Source organism: Leptodactylus fuscus, chromosome 5 (genome assembly GCF_031893055.1).
Source record: "Leptodactylus fuscus isolate aLepFus1 chromosome 5, aLepFus1.hap2, whole genome shotgun sequence".
Classification (NCBI taxonomy): Eukaryota; Metazoa; Chordata; class Amphibia; order Anura; family Leptodactylidae; genus Leptodactylus; species Leptodactylus fuscus.
In genome coordinates this window covers 92,876,715-92,901,694 of record NC_134269.1, presented here as the reverse complement: position 1 = coordinate 92,901,694, position 24,980 = coordinate 92,876,715, and the positions used below count along the sequence as shown (strand labels likewise).

Sequence of the window (24,980 nt, the reverse complement as noted above, 5' to 3'; positions counted from 1 at the left end):
GGGATCCCTCATACCCAGTCTTGCCTGGTGAGGCTGCCTCGGACTGCCAAGTCTGGAGACTAATCGGATAGGGCTCTTTTCATCAACTTCTATGGGCATTAGAGCAAAGCAAAATGTTCTTGGCCATTTCCATGACTCACATGGAAAGAAGAACATTTGGTTGTATCCTTTGGTAAAAAAAATTATGTAAGCTAATGGAAAGATTATATATAATATCTGCAGGTCATTATAAAAATTGCTGAATAAGTAGACAGACTTACTACTTGTATGCAGACAACTCAAAAATAGACCTGACAGGCAGAGGGTGCACCAAATTTTGTTTATAGTAGATTATACTATTGCACATTAGGCAAAATTTCATTTTTTTTAAATTTGTGAATGTAGATATTTTTATTGTATTTTCCCTACATAATTATGGTGGGTGTCATCTGAACTGAGTTTCTGTTAAAGGGATTCTATCATTAAGAAACTTGTTTTAAATTAAAAGCACGCAGGTATAGCCTTTATAGAAGCTATTCATCTCTTACCTATATCTTGAAAGTTCGAGGCGTCGTTTTTGAATTTTGTCTTCTTTATACCAATTGTGCTCAGAAAGCACAAAGGGCGTTCCCTCTGTGCTCTGAGCAGAGTCTTCTCATTCACTCAGCGCCGCCTTTCTTCTACTCCGTCCGACCTCTTCTTACAGGAGACCACCACAAAATGGCCGATGGAACAGCCAACTGCGCATATTCTGTCACCATTTAGCGGTGGTCTTCTACACGAGTCCAACACATAATGGTCGACGGAACATATGCAGTCAGCTGTTCCGTCGGCCATTTTGTGGTGGTCTCCTGTAAGAAAAGGATGGACGGAGTAGAAGAAAGTCGGCAATGAGCTTTCTGAGCACAATTAGCATAAAGAAGAAAAGACAAAATTCAAAAACGGCGGTGTAAGATAAATGTTAGAGATGAATAGCCCTTATAAAGACTATTCCTACATGGTTTTAGTTTAAAATTAGTTTTTTAATGATAGATTCCCTTTAAAGAGGTAAGTTGCAGATCAGATATGGTCCGACCACTGGGATTTCCACAAATCCAGCCCTATACCAAGTTGATTTTGCGGAAAGACCCCTTTAATTCTATTTAGAGATATGGTTTACAAAACCCACAAGAACTAATGGACTATAAGCAACACTAGGTCAGTCCAAAGACTCCTATGAGAAAGCTTTACAATAATAGAGGAGTTATTTCATTGCTTTCTTTCACATCTGCACCGGAGTTGCAGAAACCACCCAGAATAGTCAGAGACAAGTGTCTTGCACAGCGTGCTTTTCCAGTTTCAGTATAACAATGGCAGACACCTGGTGGACTGTATTATAGTCTATGGGGTGTGCAGGTGTCTGCGGGTAACTTCTGTTTTAGCAGTCTGTCTTTCTGACAGATAACCCGTGCGCAGATGTGAACCTAGCCTCAGCCTTTATGATACACACCTGGTTGTGGCTTCAATACTGCATCAGGAAACCTTTAATGGACCAAATTGTACAACGCTGCGGAATATGTTGGCGCTATATAATTTATTATTATTAACCCTAAAGCCAGGTTCACCAGATTATAACATGGCTTTAGGTTAACATGGTTAGTAAAGCTACAAATCCCATCCTAACCATGAGTTTAATGGCCCAAACTAGCAGTCCAGAGCTTCAGACCCATAGCAGAAATGAGATTCGTGCGTGAATATGGTCTATATAACACGGATGTAGCAAAGTCATGTGACTATCTTAAAAACGTATTACAGAGATGAAATCTGGAGTTTCTGTTAAGCACAGTACTTCTGTCTGCTACCAAGCCTCCCTTTTTTCATTTGTAACTGCATACAATGCTAGCTTTTATAAAATACTTTTAAACCATATAGTAACTGCTGCTTGGAATATACATATATCTATATGTTATTTTACCAGAAAGAATAGATAAAGGAGTTTTCCAGGACTATTATATTTGGCAAGACAATTGGTTGCATGGCCATAAAGCAGCTCAGCCCCATTTAAATCAATAGGACTGGGCTATAATACCAAGCAAGCATAGCCACTACACAACGCATTGAACTGTGCTTGGCAAGTAGTGACAAAGTTGCTGCAGTCAATCTCTTAGTCCCAACCAGAACTGGAAACTTGACTAAACTAACACCAATGACTGTTGTGAACAGAATCCCAAAGGATCATACATAAGGTCTCCTTACAGTCTCCATGGTGCCCTGCCTTGAGCCCCAAAACATATTTCTTCTTCTTTTTAGACCAGTTTAGATTTTAGGGAAACACTTCTTAGTAGACAGTGGGAAGCGCTGCATGAAGAGTGGGACAGACTGGGATGCCTCGACCTGACAAATTTATTATAGCTCACACCAAAAAACTGGTGAGTTAATAGAAAATATATGCCAGTTCATATTGGAGAACTGCAGATCACCCGATTTATTAAGAGGCCACCACACCCTTTCCCCGCCCCCACACATAGACTTTGAACGGATCTGCAGTCTGCATGCTTGATGACCAATCTTACAATTATCTCCTATGCAGTGGATAGGGGATAACATGCTATTACTGGAATATTACCTTAACGTTAGGGGGGTTTCTGATAGAACAGAAGAAAGTGAACAGAAAGAAAAAAAAAGGACTTATTTGTTCTGTTACAAAAGTAAAAAGAAAAGTAAACACGAAGTAGGTGTCCATCATGTGGTTTACATTATAGTCAGTGAGGATGGAAGGAAGGAGGGGGTTCTGTCTGTGTCCGTTACTCTGCTACAGTTAACATCTGCTGATGTTAGCCCAGAAATGGATATTAATAACAGTAGTGTAAATATAACCATATTGATTAAAGAGTTTGCTCACACAATAAATAAGTTACATATTACTACATCACTACTTACTGAACAGCTTTATTTATAAGCAAAAAACCCACTTAGCGCTACATTATATAATATCAGGACAACACCACTAAAGATCTGACCTGCCAGTTGGAAGTGGAATTAGGTTCTGCTGTATTCAACAATTCTTGACTACAGATCCCACATGAGATGAGGGGAATGGGGCTACATAACAGCCTTTACTTGCCCTTTTTGTTAAGGTAGTTCAGTCAGATCAAGAAGAAAGTTTTCAGGTAGCAAAGGACAAATATAACACATTACTAGAAGTTTCCAATATCGGGAAGTAGCTACATAATATTGTCAGCATTTATTAGGCATATAAGTAAAACCTAATCCATAGCTACCACAACCTTTGATTTTATGACAGCATTTTTTGACAAATGTTGTAATATACTTTATAAGCAAATTTTGGCTCTTGAGAAATCTATACACTGCTTCCAACTAAAGTACAGGAGGATGGGCTTATATCCTGTAGAACACCAGGAAAGCTGAGACTGGGGGAATGAAATCACATCAAACTGATATATCTCGGGTACTTTATAGCATAGAACAGATGTAATTCGCATAGCTGCAGCCGACCAACTGTGTTAGGAACTGGTGATATTCCGGGAAATAACACAGGTAGAACTGTGATCTTGTGTCATATGACAGCCGAGAATCTTATCTTTCATAAGACACCAGAATCACATAATGATATACACTGAAAAATGCCTCTAAGATATAACAGTTTGAAATGCCCCCAGACCCAGGCATTATATAAGAGCTCATCCATCTGTGCTCTGGTGAAAAGCATTGTACAGATTTTGGCTGGCAACAAAAGAAAAAACTGTGGAAAAAGTGTATTCCATTATATGATGAAATAGAAAGTAACCGAAATTTGTTAATAACCTACATTAAAATATTACTACTGAAACGTATGCTGTCAAAAAATGAAAAGTTGTTGGAGAGTTTAATTACATTTTAGAGTCCATTTAAGAATCCCGAATATCAGATATTGAAAGATGTGAACTAGACATAAACATGAAATGTAAAAGTTTATAATAATGCTGGGTTCACACTAGCGTCGGTGTCCAACAGCTAGTGTCCGTAGCTAATGTCAGCGCAAGATTTTAGCATCGGACACTAGCTGTGTCCGTTTACAATTTCCATTATTTTAAATGGGATATTATGTAGGATTTTGCTGTCCGCTTGATAAATCGGACATCTTTGTAAACGCACACAACATAATATCCCATTTAAAATAATGGAAATTGTAAATGGACACAGCTAGTGTCCGATGCTAAAATCTTCTGCGGACATTAGCTATGGACACTAGCTGTCGGACACCGACGCTAGTGTGAACCCAGCCTAAGCGCATAAAATATAGGATTAGTGTATATATATATATATATATATATATATATATATATATATATATATACTCTTCAAAGCAATAAATATTAAATCAATTTACTAGTTTTATAGTCTCATCTAAGTCTTAGGAGTTGTTATAGGGCAGTTTGCCTGGTGAAACTAGTACACTATATGGTTATTAACACGACTTCATAACCAGGTTTTTAAAGAGGACCTTTCATGGTCTGGGGCACATGCGGTGTTATATACCACTGGAAAGCTGACAGTGCGCTGAATTCAGCGCACTGTCGGCTTTCCCAATCTGTGCCCCGGGTGAAGAGCTATTGGTAGCGTAGCTCTTCACAGTCAGAAGGCCGTTTTTGACAGTCTATCAGGAACGTTATTCTTCACAGCAGCGCCTATTGCGCTGTACTGTGTGAGCGGGGAGGAACGCCCCCCTTCCCTTCCTGATAATATTCGGCTATGGACACATACTGTGAGCAGAGGGAGGGGGCGTTCCTCCCCACTCACACAGTACAGCGCAATAGCCGCTGCTGTGAAGAATGACGTTCCTGATGGGCGTTTTTGACAGTCTTTCTGACTGTGAAGAGCTACGGTACCAGTACAAATAGCTCTTCACCCGGGGTACAGATCAGGAAAGCCGACAGTGCACTGAATTCAGCACACTGTCGGCTTTCCAGTGGTATATAACACCACATGTGTCCCAAACCATGAAAGGTCCTCTTTAAGCCTTTAACTTAGAGACTGTATCACGATTTGTAAATTCACTTCTATAATCTATAATACTTAACCACTGACAACCTATTATCAAACTGAAAGGAAATCTGATTTCAAAATAGCTATTGTGTTGGCTTATGTATGTATAATTTGGTGCTTATCCAAAAGTGGATCAATGGCAGGACAGAAGAGCTGCCTTACAAGGAAATGAGAGGATCTCTTGGTATGTGTACACAGGGAAACTATATTTATGTTCAGTTGCAAGCACAATACCAAATCTCTGCTTTAACCATGCAAGGTGTGAGGTTTAGGTCTGGTATATGTTGCTGCAGGATCCAAAAGCAGAACAAGCTGCCAAAACATAAAACAAGCTGCTTAATATTCTGGCCACTTGTTCCTGCAGCGTACTCCATTCAGAGTTAGCTTTCACCTTTCTGCAAAGCTTGAGATGAGAACACAATCTGTCGCATTACAACATAGCAAAGGGGGAAGGGATTTTGGATGGCCTTCAATCAATGTACAGGCAGGAAGAATTGGCCTGTAGAAACAAGAGGTAAAAAAATACAGTACTATGAGAAATCAGTTGCAAATCCAAAATGAAAAGTAACTGTTCAGAAGGGCAGAACACTTCTTTTAATCAATATTAAAATTAATCAATACTTCATACAACTGCCAATAACGGTTGTTGAAATTACCTTACGTAACATTTTGTCTATGAAAATATGAAACTAATAAAACCATAATGCAGAGAAAATATGTCAGTAAATGGGATTACAGAAATTACAAGATAACAAACTAAAAACTCCAATACCTAAATTTAGAAAGCTACAGAGAGACAATGCCACCATAGTAAGACCAAAATACAAACGGGCCACAGCAATAGTAAAAATGACGATAGGACAAAGCAGCCTAAACACTATACAGACTGTTCACTCAAAAGAGAAAAAAAACAAACATGAAACAAGAAAAATGATATACTCTTTTACTGGATAATCTGAAGAGCTGTAACGCAGGGTAAAAGAAAATAGTAAGTTAGATTTAAAGTAAAAGTCATTACACACAGAAGTAAAGACAGCACAGAAGAAAGTAGCAAGAATGGAACCGAGAAGAAAGACAAATAGGAGCATTATGTTACTGCATCAAGAGTCCCCTCTTCTGTGATTCCTAGGATAAGAAAAGCAGCAGTTGAAAGAAGCTTCTAAAAACTAGGCATGGTGGAAGAATCGAAGGGTCAAAAAGACGAGACAACAAGATGGTTTATCAAGGATCTCAGGTGGTGGGTTTGAGGAAGGTGGGGCACACACAGTTTCACTAGAGCTCATCTAGCTACTACAAATCCACTACGATACGGGAGGAGGGTGGACTCACTCTGTAGGACGCTTACGGTGGCCTGGGCTCGAATCCATGTTATGGCCGGGTTTTGTCTCAGGTCATTTCTTCTGGGGTCGTTGCTTGCCCGGCACTCATAGGTGCCAGAATCTTCCAGTGTCAGACGAGTTATTCTCAGCACACTCACACAATTTGTGCCTGTGGCTGTGTTAATGGTGACCCGGCGCTTCCTTGCACCATCCCACAGCTGTTTGAAAGACTCAACCCGGTTGACTTCAGCATACCACCATTGGATCTCTGGTGTAGGGATCCCAGCCACATCACAGTATAGTTCAAAGGCATCCCCTGTTAGTTTAGTTTCTGACATTGGCGACTTGACAAACCCAGCTATGGTTAGAGGGGTTTAGAAGAGAGCAGCAATAGGCCAGTGGAAAGAATAGGAAAAGGCGTAGAAAGAAAAAGAAAGAAAAGATAAAAAAAAGCAAATAAGAATGCAGATAAACAAAAGATTATATAGAATTGCTTTTAGCATGACTGGCAGATTAAGAGGGGGGAAAAAAAGGTAAAAAAAAAAAAAAAAGAAATAAAAAGTCATATGTCAGAACAAAGACTTCATAAGTGTACCAGGTTTTTACATTCTACGCTCCATGATCAACACCTTAAAAATACCCAGTCTCCTAGATGTAACTTGTATTCAGCATTTCACATAATGAGGTGGTTTTTTTTTGTTTGTTTGTTTTATAAGCACTTATCGAATACATCATCTTATTCAGAAGTTCAATGTTCAGGAAAAACTAGGTCATATATACATGTTAAAAAGACATGTATACAAAAATTGTGGCCAGAAAGGAAAAAAAAAATTGCTTACATGCCAAGGTCAAGCAAAATACTGCGCTAAACATTAAAATAAAGTACACTACACCATGAATTAAAGAAATGGCAAGGAAACCTTACCGCTTATATAACTAAAGAATACCTCAATCTAGAATCATTTATGTAAATGCTGACATCAGTCATCATACATGGTGAGACACTTGCACCAACAGCACATACACCCATCATGCCGTCTAGAAGGCTCTCCTATTCCGCTACACTGTAAAATCATAAAGGAAACCCTTAATGACATCTAATATACAGCAGACGCTCCCTGGTACAGTTACCTGGGCTCTAGCCTCCCCCTCCTCCTTCCATGAGCTTTCCCATTCCTGATCCTCCACCCTGCCCTGCATTGCAGCATCCTCTGCAGCTGCCTACCAGCTTCCTTAGATTAGCTGCGCATTCACACACAACCTTACTGATGCTTTGATTGCTGAGCTGTAATCTGGTAATGAAGGGCTGGCACTGTGAGCATGATCACGCACAACACTTATTTAGCAAGGACCAACCCTGACACACACACAAACAACAATTACATTAAAACTGCACAACACTGAGACACACAAGAAATATTTCACAGATTAATGTGCCAAGTGCAATTATGAGAATGTAAATTGAGAAGTGGGTGTGCCATTTCTTACACTGCCAATACAAATCCAGATCTGCAGCTAGACACATGCTCCTCGAAAGAAAAAACCCTTCAAGATTCAGGTTTATATATATTTTGTTGTTTATTTTATGAATAAAGGGCCAAACCGAGAAAAACGCAACTTTAAACCAAGCTTCTCGTGTACAACAGCAGTCGCCAACCATCCATATTAATGACCTGCCCCTCCAACGCACACAGTATCTGTTTACTTTATGTCAAATGATATTTTTAGAGTATTTCAGTGGGCTGCTGTAAAGATGATTAGCTTGTCAAAAAAAAAAAAAAAAAACACCAGTTGCCATAGTAACTGATTTTAGTATTGCTTAAGGTGGCCTAATTTTTAATATACTTTATTAATACAGCACGATATGCACATTATGTATGATGATACCCAATGGGGCAGATTTGGTTACTAGACCCTTGCACAAAATGTTCCAAAAAGTTGAGCATTTTGGTATATAAAGTGTGGATGTGCCATCACAGAAAAGGGGCGTGGCTGAATGCAACAAAATAAGAAAACTAATAAGTAGTATAAGCTTAAGGGTCCATTCACACGGACGAATTTGGCGTGGATTCTAATGCAAAACTCGTGTCAGAATCCGAGCACAAAAATAAGCCTCCCATTGACTTCAATGGGTTCCTTTTTCCGCGCTGAACCCATTGAAATCAATGGGAGGCTTTTTTCCCATTGAGTTCAAAGAGTCCATGCGAAAAACGGAACCCACTGAAGTCAATGGGAGGCTTATTTTTGCGCGTGGATTCTGACGCAAATCTGCGCCAAATTCCTCCGTGTGAATGGACCCTAAAGGGGTTGTCCAGGATATACAGTTTTCCGCAAGGAGGCTGGTGAAGGTCTTTTTTTTTTTTTTCTCTCTCACCTTTCCCAACCACCTTGCGGAAAACTGAAGGCTTATATAGTCTCCACCAGTTTTATCATCTACCGGCTATTGTGATAAATGTGGAACATTTTCAGACTACTTGTCGAACTATTAAAGATGAGCTATTGAGATGTTGTGCATACAGCTAGCATTTTCCTCCTTACACCAAGTCATATAGTTCTATAATACAACACTGTAATGTCCCTGCGTGTGGATTTTGTGAAGGGGGGGGGGATGGGACACTGGAATGCTCCATGCATATTAAACACATATTATTTGGCAGCACGGTGGCTCAGTGGTGAGCACTGCAACTTTGCAGCGCTGGAGTCTTGGGTTCGAATCCTGCCAAGGACAACATCTGCAAGGAGTTTGTATGTTCTCCCTGTGTTTGCATGGCTTTCCTCCCACACTCCAAAGACATACTGATAGGGAGGGATAAAAAGATGCATTATTCCTAGAAGCATAGCATCTAGGATATAGCACATCATATGGTACTGCATCTCACCCATGGGAATGATTCATAAATAACCTTTCGGGAAAGAAAAAAAAAAATGTGTAGTGACGATTCTGTATTTTTACACCACCTACCTACTGAAGTATTTTTTTTTAAAGGAGTCTATTGTAGGTATTCTAAGGAGACTGCACCCAACCCAAATGATGAAAACACAACCTTTGCATATCCACCATGATCATATATGGTAAGCATACTAATAAAATATTCCCGTTTGTGCACAGATTGCCAATGGGGTTTATACTGACTTAGATATAAATAGGAAGCTCAGCAGCATGTTCAGTATAACTGCCCATGTCTGGCCTTGCATAAATCTAAATCAGACATGTTGCAAACAGCAATGCGTTTAATTAAGAAATGTTGCAAGATCTTAATAGTTACTGATAACTCATTTTCAGTAATCTGTTTCTATTGGTTAATATTCACATTATGAAAGAAGAGTAAGATTACATACATTAAATATGTTCTTTTGCTTTTATGACCATTCTAACAGTATTGATTGACAAAATGTGTATGCAATATTATAGAAATTAGTTCCATACCACTTACTGTGATTTTACATAAAATAAGACCGATGTAACTAAACATCTCTACAAACCTATACATAGTAAATGGTCATCAATCCCAAACCTAAAAGAAAAGCAATCCATTGTATGCTACACAGCTAAATATAAGCCCAGGTCAGATGGCTTAAATGACTTGATTCTCATTATGAAGGCTCAGAGTCAAAGCTGTGCGCTTTCTAAGCGCACAAAAAGTTAATAAAAGATTGCGGATTTCTGGCAGCCAGCTGGACTATGGATAATACCCTGCGTTTCACTTTCCAGCCCTTGAATCAGGGCCAGCTAAACAGTAAAGCAGGCACCTTGCCTGCCCTTGAGAAGTGAAGGGGGTTGGGAGGTGTTTTTATAATATGTGCTTACCAAGTTTAATCTGAAAATCCAACACAACATTTGTTAAATTTTCACCTTCTCTCTATAAATAGTACAGTGGGCCTTCAATGCGCGACATGTACTGTACATGTACTATAAGCTCCACTATCACATGAATCACAAAACTGAATGGAAATGAGCCATACAATGCCCAGAAACCTTGTATGAAATCAAAGGCAAACCTAACCAAACCTATACAACCTACATAATAAGACAGTGTGAGTAAAACATTTTTACACCACCATTTTAAATTGTTGCATAGAATATGAAAAAAAAACTGAACGATTTTCAGGGCCACAAACTATGCTGTTGCCAAAACAAAACATGCTGTCATGGCCAAAATCCACACATGTACGGCTACCGACAACCCTTCTTAGGGTAAGTTCACACTACTGATACGCTGCCTGATTCTGAACGTTAAAACACGTTCAGAATCAGCGCGTATAAAGCAGTTCCCATTCATTTCAATGGGAGCCGGCATACGAGCGCTCCCCATAGAAATGAATGGGCTGCTATTTTCACTACGAGCGCTCCCATTGAAGTGAATGGGAAGTGCTCGCGTGTACGGCTCGGAATGAGCAGAGCTAGCCGTACACGCAAGCACTTCCCATTCACTTCACTGGGAGCGCTCGTAGTGAAAAAAAGCATCCCATTTAGAGATGAGCGAGTACTGTTCGGACTGGGGGGGGGGGGGGGGGGGTAAGCGGCCGGCGTCAAAACGGAAGTACCAGGTGCTTCCATTCATTTCAATGCGTGAGTGCTGTTCGGATCGGCTGATCCGAACAGTACTCGCTCATCTCTAATCCCATTCATTTCAATGGGGAGCGCTCCTATGCCGGCTCCCCATTGAAATGAATGGGAACTGCTTTATACGCGCCGATTCTGAACGTGTTTTAACGTTCAGAATCAGGCAGCGTATCAGTAGTGTGAATGCACCCTTACAATACATTAGTTTCCAGATCTCTACCCTTCTGACAACCACCTGGGGCGACTCAGCCTGAAGAATGAGCATCTCGCTTCTTCTTTTCTGGGAGCAGCTCCCATTGATTTCAAAAAACTGTGTGAACTTACCCTAACTTTATCCTTATTCAGGTTTCAGTTATTTCCCTTCTTTCCTCAAGGCAATACAGATTAAATTTTCTAAACTCTGAGATAGATATATAATTCTTTTTCAGACCTCACCACCATTTTTGTTGTACATATTCTATTACCTCTTTATATTTTTGTAGGCAAGATCTCCAAACCTGGACAGAGTATGCCAGATGTGGTCTTACTAGTGCTCTATACAATGGGATCATTGTTGGCTCATCATGAGGCTGCCTCGTATCAGGACCTCTAGATCCTCCTATTCTGGAGTCCTTGCTAACACAGAATTGCCAATACAATATTCAGATAGAATTTCTTCTCCCCAGTTTTATTAGCTTGCACTGAAAACATTGAAGTGCAGCCTCCATTAGTTGGATGGTTCATCCAGTAAAGTTTTTTTTCCATGATACAAAACCCTCCCAGAGTATCAAATATATTTTGAGTATGAGGATGCAATAGGAGTCTTTTTTGCAGTGCCAAGAGTACTTTTTAGTTATACCATGCCGGGGAATGTTTATTGCCTTGATCACTTTTATAAAATTTTTAGAGGCAAAACCGCAGAAAAACAGTGGTTCGACAATTTTGACTTTTTTTTTTTCTTTCCCACAATATTTTTATAAGTTTGAAGACCAAGCGTTTTTCGGGGTTTTTTTTTTTTGTTTTTTTTAGAAACATGGATACCCAATGTCTGTGTTTCACAGTATTCTAGGGAAAAGGGGTGATTTGAATTTTTACTGGTTTTTTTTTTTTTTTGCCTACCAGTACGTCTATGCAGTGTGGAAGGAAACCAGAGTACCCAGAGGGAACACACGCAAACATGGGGCAAACTCTGGGGAAGACTTCACTGGGCTACTATGTTACCCCATAAAAATGTCTTTAGATCATCAATTGTCTTCATACAGTTTTAAAATAACAATTGATCATATTATATTACAATGTTAATGTGCATCACAATGAAGAACATTGCCCAAAAGATCAAATGGCTCAGCCACTGAAGCTGAAGATGCAAGTGGACATCTTGAAAAGAAACAAAAATTATATATACGTATACTGGTGACCTTGACAACTTGTCTTTTTTTGTCCTGTGTACAAACACAGGTGTCCATTGCTGGAATTTTCTAAAAATATGAAACCTTTATCAAAGATTTCGGCTAAAAGGGGCTCCATCATTGGCAAAAGTCATTTATAGGTAAGCACATACTTGCATAGCCTTTAGAAAGGCTATATATTCACACCTACCTTTTGTATGTAAATTGCCTCAGTAGTAGTGTTTGAATAAGTCTGTTTTTACGCATATGCTAATTAGCCTTCTCCGTGCACTCCAGAAGTGTCTGTCTCCACCGTCTGCTATTCTCTATGTGTGTGAGAGCAGAGAGATGAGTCATCAGCACAGCAGCCTCTCTGCTCTCATACACACAAAGAATAGAGGGTGCAGAGACTCATCAGGTGCATTCACACGGAGTAACGCGGCGCTGATTCTGCCACGAAAACTCACGTAAGAATCAGCGCTGCAAAACAGAATCCCATTGAGTTCAATGGGTTCCGTTTAATGCGCGTAACACATTGAAATCAATGGGAGGCTTTTTAACCCATTGCTTTTAATGTGTTAATCGGAACCCATTGAACTCAATGGGATTTTGTTTTGCAGCGTTGATTCTTATGAGAATTATCATGCCACAATCAGAGCTACGTTACTCTGCATGAATGCCCCCTACCGGTGCACAGAGAAGGCTAATTAGCATATGGATAAAAACGGACTTATTCAAAAACTACTTGGGCAATTTACATTCAAAAAGTATGTGTGGAATAGCCTTTCTAAAGGCTATGCAATTATGTGCTTAGCTAAAAATGACTTTTCCCAATGATAGAGCAAGCAAATTCTAAAAGGTGACCTCATAGTTGAAATGTTCTAGAAACAGTTCTTGTATTGTATATTCGGCTGGAGACACACTATATACTCACAGTTAGTCGGCCACTAGCGAGTACATGACTACAGGATCCAATGCTAACCTTGGCACTTAAATACTGAATGGGAACCCACATAATGATCACATGTGCAATCCTTCACTATAAAAGAAGCATATAAGTAAGCCAGTAAAAGCTTAAGACTAAAACTGCACCAAATTTATCAAATCTACAACAATTTTGCTGCACTGTTTTGCATCATAAGCCCCACCCTTCTGACAAACCATGACGCTTGTCCAATAAACCAAGTCCTTTATTGAGCAAGGCACAGAAAATGTCAAAAAGTACCTAAAACAGTTAGTTAATAAATGTGTTGTAGCATGTTTGCTTCCTTGGTTACAAGTTGAACCACAATTCTAGCGCATTTACGATAGCAAACCTGCCCCATGGTAACCCTGGATTATAGTGTGACATTCCGTATAGTATAAGATCCTGATCAGTCCTCCAATGTTGAATCTACTCATAATGTACTTACTAGAAGGACCATGAAGTTACAAGTTAATTTTTGATTTGCACAAGTAAAAAAACTAGTGACTGATGCTTCAAAATAATATGAATTAAAGGGGATGCCCAATTTTAGACAAAAAACGAGAGACAAGAGTTATCATTTATGTAGTGAAAAGTTATACAACCTTCCATTTTGTATCAACGGTTTTCTAGATCTCTGCTTGCTGTCATTCATTATGTTTACTTCCACAGGATACAAATCATGGTTATGTGATATACAAACAGGTGTATGGTTCTTTATAGTCACAGCACAATAATCAGGTATCTGCCTGGTAACGAGCTGCGCACCCCTGTGTACATCACATGACCTTGGAGTGAATTTCATCTACCGGGGGTAAGCAGAATGAAATTGTCATCAGTGGAAGAGATCTAGAAAACTGTGAGGAATTGATAAAGTATATCGTAAAATTGTACAGCTTTTCAGTACACAAACAACATTTATCTAAGGCCCGGTTCACATCTGGGTTCGCTATTCCATTTGGGTCCGCTTGGGGACCCCCCAGAATGGAATACCAAGTGCATTAAAAAGCGGTGAGCAATGAAAGTACATGGACCCCATAGACTATAATGGGGCCCGTGTGTTTTCCACACAAGTCATGCAGAGAGAAAAGTAGTTCATGAAGTACTTTCCTCTCCGCATGATTTGTTCTGACACAGAGCCCCATTATAGTCTATGGGGTCCATGTAGTTTCATTGCTCACTACATTTTTAATGCGTTCGGTATTCTGTTTGGGGGGGTCCCAAGCGGATTTCCTGAACGGAATACCGAACGCAGATGTGAACCAGGTCTCAATGTTTGTCTGGATCTGTAAAACCCCTTTAGAATAATTAAGTATAAAATATCAAATATTCTGTAAGTTGCACATTTACATTTTCTAAACTTTCATATGATAGTAACTATGTAAGTATATGTTATCTTCTATCAACCTAAAGCCCATATTTGAAATTGATATAGACCAATTCTTGCAAAACTTTGACTTTTCTTGGCCAGTTCTTGAAGGTTCTCATAAGAAGCTATTTCTTCCTGCACAGCTCTCATGTTGTTTGGCGTTGTCTGAGGGTTATTTCGACTCTTCTATCTCAAGGCTTCTGATACTGCTTCTTGCAGTCTGTTCTTCCCCTGCATTATCCCAATCACTGGCTTTTTTTTCCTAAATTAGAGGAGCTTTGCCGCTACTGTCTGGTCTCCAAGCCCCCTCACTTCCATGTAATAGGCTGTAATCTCTTTGTCAAAGCTGAGGCATCTCTCTAACATAGCTTCAGCAATGGACTCATCCTTGCTGTAATTCTTCACTTATAAGAAGCAGCAGATGTTCTTTCAGCCATGATTGGTTTCATTAGCATCAGCTTATGCTGCCATCTCTAGTTTTTTTTTTTTCTCTTGGGAAAAAATAAATAAATATCTGTATATATGTATATATATATATACACATACACACACACATTTTGCAATAGTATTCTGTACAATTCTTTTTTGTTTTACAGCAAATATACTTCATACAAAATAAAACCTTACTCACTTAGCAGGGAAGATTGACTGATAGTCGGGGTATTTGATCTATGAGCGAGCCACGTTAGTTAGTTGCCCCCGCAACTAAGGTTTTTTTTTTGCTCATGCGTAACAAAGCTATTTGCATATAAAAAAAATAATAGGCAAATAGAAAGAAGTAGGACATGACCGAATAGGAGAAGAAAACAAAATGGTGGAAAATTATTAAATTTGCAGAGTTGTCTTATTATTTTATATGCTTTGGAGCAATAAGTAAGTTGGTTGCACAAACTGAAGAGAGGCAAGTGCACAAGCAATTCCAAATAAATAGCAGCATACAAATTACTCTGAATACCATGAAGGGTGAAGGTTCTTAATTTACCACAGGAAAACATGGTGATCAGCTGCTGCGGGAACTCTGACGAAGGAACTTCATGTTATAAGCTGGAGTCTGTTACTTGGATCGTGTGAAGATAACTAGTAATATGGGGGGGGGGAATCATGGAAACACAGCCTAACAAAAAAAAAATAGCCTCTACTGTGTTACTATTACTGTAATAGTGCCCCTCACAGGTAATTGGCTCCCATATAAGTAATGCCGTTATCTGGGGGAGCACTTTTACTGTAATAGTGAGCCAACAGCACCCCAATAGGAGATAGTCCTGCTCCCCACATACTATTCTGTTCCTCTGTATAGATATATTCTACTTACAGAGTAGTGGTGGGGTGGGCGGGGCCTCCTCTTACACACAGCCTGTGCGCATCTTCTATTTTCTTCCCATTAGAAATACAGAATAGGGGTCAAGGTACTGGGCGGGATCTTCATTTGCACACAACTTGTGTACATTTACTTTCCTCCTAGAACCTTCACCCCCTGTTCTATGGTGCTCCTGGGAAGAAAACAGAAGATGCGCACAGGCAGTGTGAAAGAAGGTCCCACCCTCCCCATCGCTGCTCTGTAAGTACAATAATTGTATATTTCAGACAACGGTTATGAGGTCACCTGAGGGAACTGGCGACTCAGACCAGGTGATCCACGTCCAAGTGTTTGAGGCCTCGGGCAAAGCAGACTGCGCATGCACACAGGCCACAAGTAAATGGTCGCTTACTTAGGGTGAATTCACACTGAGTAAACGCTAGCTTATTCTGAACGTAAAACACGTTCAGAATAAGCGGCGTCTAAAGCAGCTCCATTCATTTCTATGGGAGCGGGGATACGAGCGCTCCCCATAGAAATGAATGGGCTGCTTCTTTCACTCCGTGCAGTCCCATTGAAGTGAATGGGGAGTGCCGGCGTGTACGGCTCAGCATGAGCAGAGCTTGCCGTATACGCCGGCACTCCCCATTCACTTCAATGGGACTGCACGGAGTGAAAGAAGCAGCCCATTCATTTCTATGGGGAGCGCTTGTATCCCCGCTCCCATAGAAATGAATGGAGCTGCTTTAGACGCCACTTATTCTGAACGTGTTTTACGTTCAGAATAAGCTAGCGTTTACTCAGTGTGAATGCACCCTTACTGTGTAAGCGGCCATTTTTCTTGTGGCCATGGACATGTGCAGTCGGCTCTGCCTGAGACCTACAAGTTTCACCGCATGCATCAGAAGAAGAGGTGTGAAGAGGACGTTCCTGAAGAAGAAGGAGGCGGCGCTGGAGAGTTTTCTTGCAGCATTGGGGACGCCCCCAGTGGTGCGAGAGAACTCATTTGCATACTGGTGAAAAACGGGATTTCTACGGAACAGCGGCGCGGAGAAAACATCTAAAGGTAGGAGACGAATAGCCTTTCTTAAGGCTATTCCTACATGTTAGGGACAAAAAATTCGATCTGAATTATAAGATCCCTTTAAGTATTCTAAACACTCCCCTGTATTAAAGGAGTTTTCTGGCTCCTAATACAGGTTTAATAGTAATGACTTACCCATAAAGATAGGTCATTGGTATCAGATTTGTGGGGCCCAACACCTGGATCCCGCACCGATCAGCTGTTCCAGCAGTGTTCAGGCACCAGAAGGTACTGCTGCAGACAGGGAGTTCAAATACCTCTGCCTTTATTCAAGCAATAGATGTGGCACTGTAGCCCCAACCACTCCATAGTGATGGGGTTGGAGAACTGCAGCTATATTCATCACTTGAGTACAGGCAGAGCCGTTTCTGCATTCCATACATCCAGATGCTGACAAAAATGTGGATGTGTGTGGGGTCCAGGCATCCAACCCCAAAGATCATATACTTATGACCTATCCTATGGTTAGTATGCACTATACTTATGTAAGGACTAATATTTATTGTCAATTTATTTTGCACTGTTGGTCTTTTCTTGCTTTGTCAAATGTGAACGACTTAGAATAAAGTCATTTGATCTCTGATAGATGCTATAGCAGCGGATGATTAACCACATCATTGCTGCAGAATGATGGAATACATTTTACATCTGCACACAGGGACATCCCTCCTAGGTCTAGGATCTTAAATCACTGCAACCGCTGTGACCTTGGGAGGAAAGACCTTGGAACAGAAGCATCAGTGATGAAGTATTAAGTGTGCCGGATAAAACGGATAGCACGGTACTGTTATAAATATTGGAATGCAAAATGGGTCTTAAAGGGCTTGTCCGCTCTATAATCTCTTTTAGCTATATAACAGGAAATCATGCATTTTACTAATATAAGTGTATTATTATAATATTATAATATTCTGTTCACATAAGTTATACCATCTGATAACTCCTGTCTCTATATTATTAGAATGGTATAGTCCATGTGACTCAACACACAGACTCCTAATGCAACTCTTGACATTCAGTAAGAAGTAGTTATCTGATATCCATCAATTGTTGACTGAATTTACATGCATATTTTAACATTACTGCCCGTGTCTAGGCGATACAGTCATTGTGCTAAAGGGGTTATCCCATTTCTAATATTGATAGCTTATCCTTATATAGGTCCGACAGTCGAAACCCTCATAGATTCGCCGTTATAACGCTCCAAGAACTAGGCTTTTGTCCAAACTGCTACAAATTGTATAGCAAGTAAGAGGCACAGCTTCCTGCAGGTAAATTATACCAGATTTGTGGGGGATCTGCTCTCAGATCACTGGATCAACCCCTTTAATAAAGCACATAGAATGTAGACAGGGAGTAAAACAAGGGATCTGCTCCTCCAGAGACAGGAGATGCTGTAGTAATACGGTATATACACTGACAGACATGATGAGATGCTGTAGTAAATAGATTTGCACCTCAGTCATTCACCTGACAGATACTTGGACAGTGGTAACTGAATAGCAGGGGTCACATGACTGATACCATATTTAGTCCATTCCATATAATGCATCACCATGTACTATTCTGTAATCTGTACATTTTTTTTTTTTTGCAAATAGCATATGTATAACAAAGGTATGTTAGCAGAATTGTAAATGCATGTATATTAGTAAATTGCATGACTTCCTATTCTCAAAATAAATAAAAATATAAAGTGAACAACTACTTTAATGCAAAAATGTGAAATCTTGAGCACGGCAATTCCATATAGTTAGTATAATAGAATGTAGCAGACTACATAACCCATTGCTCAAAAAATAAATAAAACCGCTATCAAGCATGAACAATTTGGCAAAAATGCTTGAGAGCAATGCCTTTAGGGAAAATACCAATATAATATGGCAAGTGATAAAATTCTATTAAAACATGCTATAAACTCTATGAAATTAAAAAAAATAAATAAAAAAATATATATATATTTTTTTTAAAAAAAGGCAACACAGACGAAGTGATATGATTTCATGGGTGCCGAGTTATGGACTGGGCAACTTAAATATCTGTAACAACAGGCCCAACGCATACTGGGTGCGGTATAGTAATAAATGTCGAGATGGAAACCAGAACTACCAGCTTCTACTTTTTGTCCAGCCCTTATTAAGTAAAAGCTGAAATATTGCTCCAAGCACTGTACGAATTAGATTAGCAAAAACCCTGTATAACACCTCTGGAGCTGTAAGTGTCACATCCCAGAGACAGTACCGCGGAGATCAGTAGGAGCTTCATCTAGACCAAGAACTTTATTACCAAAGTAGCACTAGATTTCATATGAAGAGCACTAGCGTCAGCTTATGCTGCTATTTTAGCTGCGAACCATACTGTGACCTAAATTAAAAAGAAAAGAAAAATCTACAGTGTATTTCAATACTCTTGATGCAGTTAATGATTCTAATCTGAAAATTCACCAAGACATACAGATAGCAGAGGGAAAGATTAATTATGCTGCTATTTATAGCCTGTCTTCATTAATTGAGACTCCCTCTCACAAGCATCAACCTTGAATGTACCATTTGTACTGAGGCAGGAGTCTATCACATGTTCACATTTCACCTCCCAGCAACTTCTTTGTGCTGAATATTAAAGGGAGTCAGTCAGCAGTAAATTGGTTATAAAGAAAATCCTAGTAACACTAGGTTCACACTAGCGCCCGGAGTCTGTTCTCAGCTTTCCGTCTTCTGCATGCAGAAGACGGAAAGCTGTCAGACCGGGTCCGGCCGTGAGCGCTTTATGCTCTCCGCTGCTAAACCGTTTTTTTTAAAGTCAGACGCAGAGTACTGCATGTCCGACTGTGTCTGATTTTTAAAAAAATGGTTTCACGGTGGAGAGCATAAAACGCAAATGAATGGGTATGAAAGAGTCTTGCTTCTTTCCGTCTCCTGCTCTGTTTTGTGCAGGAAACGGAAACCTGCAGAACGGAGATCGGGCGCAGATGTGAACGAGCCCTAACTTGTAGAAGTGATTCTACAGTTTCCAAGTATGCCTCTGTTATTCCGCTTTGCAGCTCCATTATCATCTAGATCACCAATTTACTGAAATGCAGATGAGGGAAAACACTCTGCTTGGAAATCTAACGCCGAGACCAAGGCACACCTCCAAAGCATTTTCCCTATATTTCCATATGAATAAAATTGTAATTTCTATGAAAATGGGGCTCTATAAGCTGAATAAAGTTCATGAGTCGGAGCAACATGGTGGCTCAGTGGTAAGCACTGCAGCCTTGTAATGCTGGAGTCCTGGGTTCAAATCCCACCAGGTACAACATCCACAAGGAGTTTGTATGTTCTCCCCATGTTTGTGTGGATTTCCTCCCATACTCCAAACACATATTGTTAGGGAAAAATGTACATTGTGAGCTCACAATCTAAATTTAAAAATAAATAAACTGATGCATACAACCATGGGCAAGTTCAGAGTCTGTGGTCAGACAGCACATGAAACATGTCTGTGTGTTGCATGACCTTACATCGACCCATTCACGTTCTTCACAAAATAGACAGATATGGGATCTGTCCTGATTTTTGCCCCAGGCTCACAGTAAATACAGCCTGCACACAGACAATTCCCTGTGTTTATGAGCTTTACAGGGGTATAATTTGGAAAACTGTAGTATCACCTTTGCAAGGTACTATGTTTGGTTTATAACCAATTTACTGCTGACAGACTCACTTACAAGGTGGTGACATTTCTGCTGTGAAAAGTATGGGGAAAGGTTTTATTTATTAACAGTCTCCCTGTGAATCTTCAACCAGTCAGACTCAGATTTGGATGATCCCAAGAGCAGGGGTTTTCCTATGCAAGGGTATGTTCCACATTTCAGTTTTACCAGTCACAAGAGGATCTGTAATAGAACTATGAGGTTGATAGTCGGATATATGCTGCAGTTGTGCTGCATCAAAATCCTCCTCAAATCCTGAATGTGTGAACAGACCATTAGGAAGTGATGTGCATTAATTGCTAACCTAAGGGTCTCAATGTAGAGATTCTTACTCCTCACATTAAAAGGCCCTATTTATGTAACACGCTCCTGTCCAGATGTTGTGCGGAGAACTGCAACTCCTAGACAGGAGCAACACCGCAGAGAAAATGTCAGCAGGAGCCGTATCATTGCAGCAACATGTGAAGGGGATGGCTGAACCGAGTAATGTATAGTAAGATACTTAAGAATTTATTTGAAACCAGTAAAATCTAGCAATAATTCTTGTGATCGGTTGTCAGCACTAACCATCCATTATTAATGATCGGATATTTCAATACACATGAATGAAAAGTGAAGGCATTTAGGAATGTGAAGCTTTCTCAGATCAGTCGCTATGGTTTGCTATACATGAAGAGGATATGGGTGACTTTAGATGTGATTAGTTTCCATACTATTTGAGTATTTTATCCCCAACCATGGTGTCTAGATATCTTTTCACTATGGTTTTAGAGTAAATTGCAGGAATCACTCAGCACAGATATTTTACTATTTGCCCAGAAACAGGCCAGTCTGCACCTATAAAGGTGATCTATGTAGATTCATTGCTGGAAAAAAGTGGATGGATCATTGTATTATTTCTTGTAAGGCTACAAATAGCCTCTGTAAGACACATGATGGAAAAAACCCAGTGACCTGTTTCCCTATGGAGGTAAGTGTAATAAATCATTCATGCCTAGCATCAGGTTTGTAAATACATTAATATTTGATCTTTATTTCTTCTTGTGAGCTTCACAACACCCTGAAAGCTACAGCGGAGAGATCACTTTACTAAGAACTGCTAAATGCACATGGACAGAGAGCCTGGAATTGCCAGAAAGCACCGCTTCATTTCAGGCGGGGAGGGGGGTACACCGGAATCCAGTCAATCACTCCTTCCTATGGATTAGCATTACCGAGACCATAAGACATATCGGGCTACTATATGGAAAGTCTATAGCAGCAGCAGCAGCTCCAGGCTATGGAGCACCTATAGAAATCAATAGATACACACCCTGTGGCAGAAAGCCTCTACAGATGTACTGTCGTGTAATAACACACCCTTGCTTCCAGGCGATTTTGGCAGAGAATAATAGTAAATAGCTCTTACACTTGGGCATTACATGAAACAGGTTACAATGAAGACATGATACAGATTGGCCGGTATGCAGAGATAGACAGAGCAGGCACAGGAAAGCCACAGTGACATCATACATGCAGCATGTCATCTGCTGGAGAAGGAATACAGATAGACTGCTGCAGCAGCCGCAGCACTACACATGACAGCTGACTGACTGACTGACTGCAGAGACTGCTCGGAGACACACTGCAAACGACACACACCGTGCTATTAATACACAGCAGCAGCAGCCCCGACCACGGCTCTCATCGTCTAGCATAGCCTATGTGCTGAGATGCTCGGGGCATTAGTAAGCTACGTCTCCTAGGAGCCTCCCCGCCCGCCTGTCCTGCCCTCCGCTCCCCCTGTTTGTCAGCCTCGACCTTCTCCATCAGCGCTGCATTCTCGTCTTACCGTTCTGAGCGCCGTCGGCCAGTCCCGGGAGAAGGCCGCAGGTAACTAGCATCAGCCCTAAGAGGAGGGCTGCAGGCAGAGGGCGAAGGTCGCAGCGGTCCATGTGCGCACAGAGAGGGAGACACAGCCGATGGGCTCGGTGTCCAGTCTCTCGGGCCTGAGGTCCGGTATCCGCAGCTCCCCCTCGGTCTCTTCCCGCAGCGAGCACCTGACTCTCGCGAGAGCCGCCGGTCGTGTGTGGGCAGCCAAAGGAGGAGCCCGATGCGTCAGGCGGCCGCCGGAAGAGAACCGCCCGATACCGCCCCGCTGCCTGCAGTCAGGCGCTGGTAATGGGAGCCTGTGGTGTCATGTGTTTGCCCTGCTCTCCTCCCTGGTGTTGGCTGTCAGGAGCAGGGCACATAGAGGCAAGCTGCCAGTGAGGAGGCGGCAGTAATCCCGACATGACAGCTAGCCCGAGTGGAGAGGCGGCTTATCACTCGTATTTAGGTGATGTGTGTGAATATGCTCCTCACACAGGGCGTTTCTTCTTGCTTCATCATAATGCCTGATAACTGGAAAGTGTTGTAACCCCTTACTGCCCAGAGGCTTGGGACAAATAGCTCTTCATAGTGGTGCCATATAATATACCGTACAATGTACTGGGAAGCGGTACAACTAAAATCAAAATGGGGTGCAATTAGAATAAAGCTGCATTGGCGCAGTTTTCTTATGGGTTTTGTTTTTCACTGTGCAGCCAAAATGCCGTTACTGCTATTCTATGGGCCATAAGACATCGGCGCTTCCAAACTGGAATGGGGGAATTTTCTCTCCAGCCATTTTTGGCAGTTTCTGCAGTGGAGTCACAGACTCCATCATAGATAGAAACTTAGCCTTAGTCTTGCTTTTTTTTTTTTTTTTTACCATAGCAATGGAGTGGTTGTGGAACCACTGTATCCCTAAACTGGTTTGACTTTGGGCTAAGTGATGCTCTGGTCACCCTTTAACATACCGGGATCTGTCCTTCACTGCAGAGGACCACCAGGTTACTAACTCTAGGAGTAGTTAAAAAGATCCGATGTCAGCTAATTCAGTATCCAGGTGACTACGAATATGGCTCAGTCATCTCACCAGAGATGCAGAGAAAGGAGTCTCTAGGTCAGAAATGCTTAATTCACTGACTAAGATGAAGGATGCTTCAGAATCTCTCTGCGATGCCCATTTGGATACAATAAAATATGCATCCAGAAGCCTAACATTATTGAATGCATCAAAAAGGGCGCCCTGGTGTAAGCTCTGGACTGGAGGTGCACCTTCCAAAAACAATTTCTATAGTCTGCAGTTTCAAGCAAATTCTCTCTTTAGGTCACAGCAATCAAATATTTTAGAGTCCCTAAACGAGGTCAAAAACAATAAATTTATGGAAACTAAGAAAAGAGATTTTTGTAGATCACCCAGATTTAGACGGAACAACCACCACTTCTATGAAAGGCAAACGTAATCCTAGACTCTAGAAAGAAAACTGATTCCTTCCAGAAGAGAATTCCTAATCAGAAATCCAGCAACTTCTGACGCCTAAAGCCAATTGGTGAAGGTAGGCGGGAGAATACAAAGTTTTTTTTCACAGAGGTACAAGACCTCATCTGATAACTGGGCAACAATAAAAAGAGGATATACTAAAGAGTTTAAGACAATGCCTCAAGATCATTTCTTCTTCAATCCTCTAGGTCAGCCGGTAGTTACTCAACTCCAGTGATGATGCTGAGGAACGATCCCCAATTTTAGACTATGGACAAGTACTGACGGGTGGGGGAAGGGGCGTTCCTCACCGCTCAACATCATAACTGTGCGGTAAGGATCGCCCCCTCAGAGTATAGTGATATGGACAGACTGTGAGGAGGAGTGCTCCCAGCTAGACTGTCAGGAATTCCCTTCTGACAGTGGAGAGCTATCGGTAAATGCACCCATAGTTCTTCAACCGGGGCACATAATGGGAAAGCCAATATTGCGCTGAATTCAGCACTGTCAGCTTTCTAGTGGTATATAAAACCACAGGTGTCTGAGGACATGAAAGGTCCTCTTTAAGGCTATTCCGACATGTACTTTGTTTTAAAAGGGATTCTAATGATAGAATCCCTTTAATCCTTTACCCACCGTGTGCAGTGTATGACAGCTAGTCTCCAATCACCAGTTTGAAGAAGAATAAAAGCTACAAATATATCATACAGAGGAAGAAACTGATAAATAATACAAAATATAAGCCATAGAATGACCAGAAAAAGTGCTACTCCTCATGGACACACAGGGCGGATTATAGTAAGGGTGAAATGTGTTGTAGCCCGGGGCCCGAGGCTGCAAGGGGGTCCAATAGCAAGTAATTGCCCATTTGCACCCATTGTAATCCAACCTCATAATCAACTGTATCATCATCCATGTTGTGAGGCTCAGGAGTCTACTGGAGATGAATATTTGTTAGGTGAACCTTGAAAGATTCATCTTGTGAATATTTGC

General features: G+C 40.9%; 1 protein-coding gene across 2 annotated transcripts in view; it reads right to left on the bottom strand.

Annotated features, from left to right (window-relative positions):
• NPTN (neuroplastin) overlaps nt 1-22,806 on the bottom strand; it is a 47,085-nt gene extending 24,279 nt beyond the window's left edge. Inside the window, exons 1-2 of one of the 2 annotated variants that reach the window (XM_075273715.1) lie at nt 22,494-22,806; nt 6,334-6,681 (exon numbers count right to left, since the gene is read on the bottom strand). In XM_075273715.1, coding sequence (XP_075129816.1) covers nt 6,334-6,681; nt 22,494-22,596 — 451 coding nt within the window. In that variant the 5' untranslated portion in view covers nt 22,597-22,806. The remainder of the gene's footprint in view (nt 1-6,333; nt 6,682-22,493) is intronic. The other variant, XM_075273714.1, reaches the window with a different exon arrangement.
• Nucleotides 22,807-24,980: the final 2,174 nt, after the last annotated feature.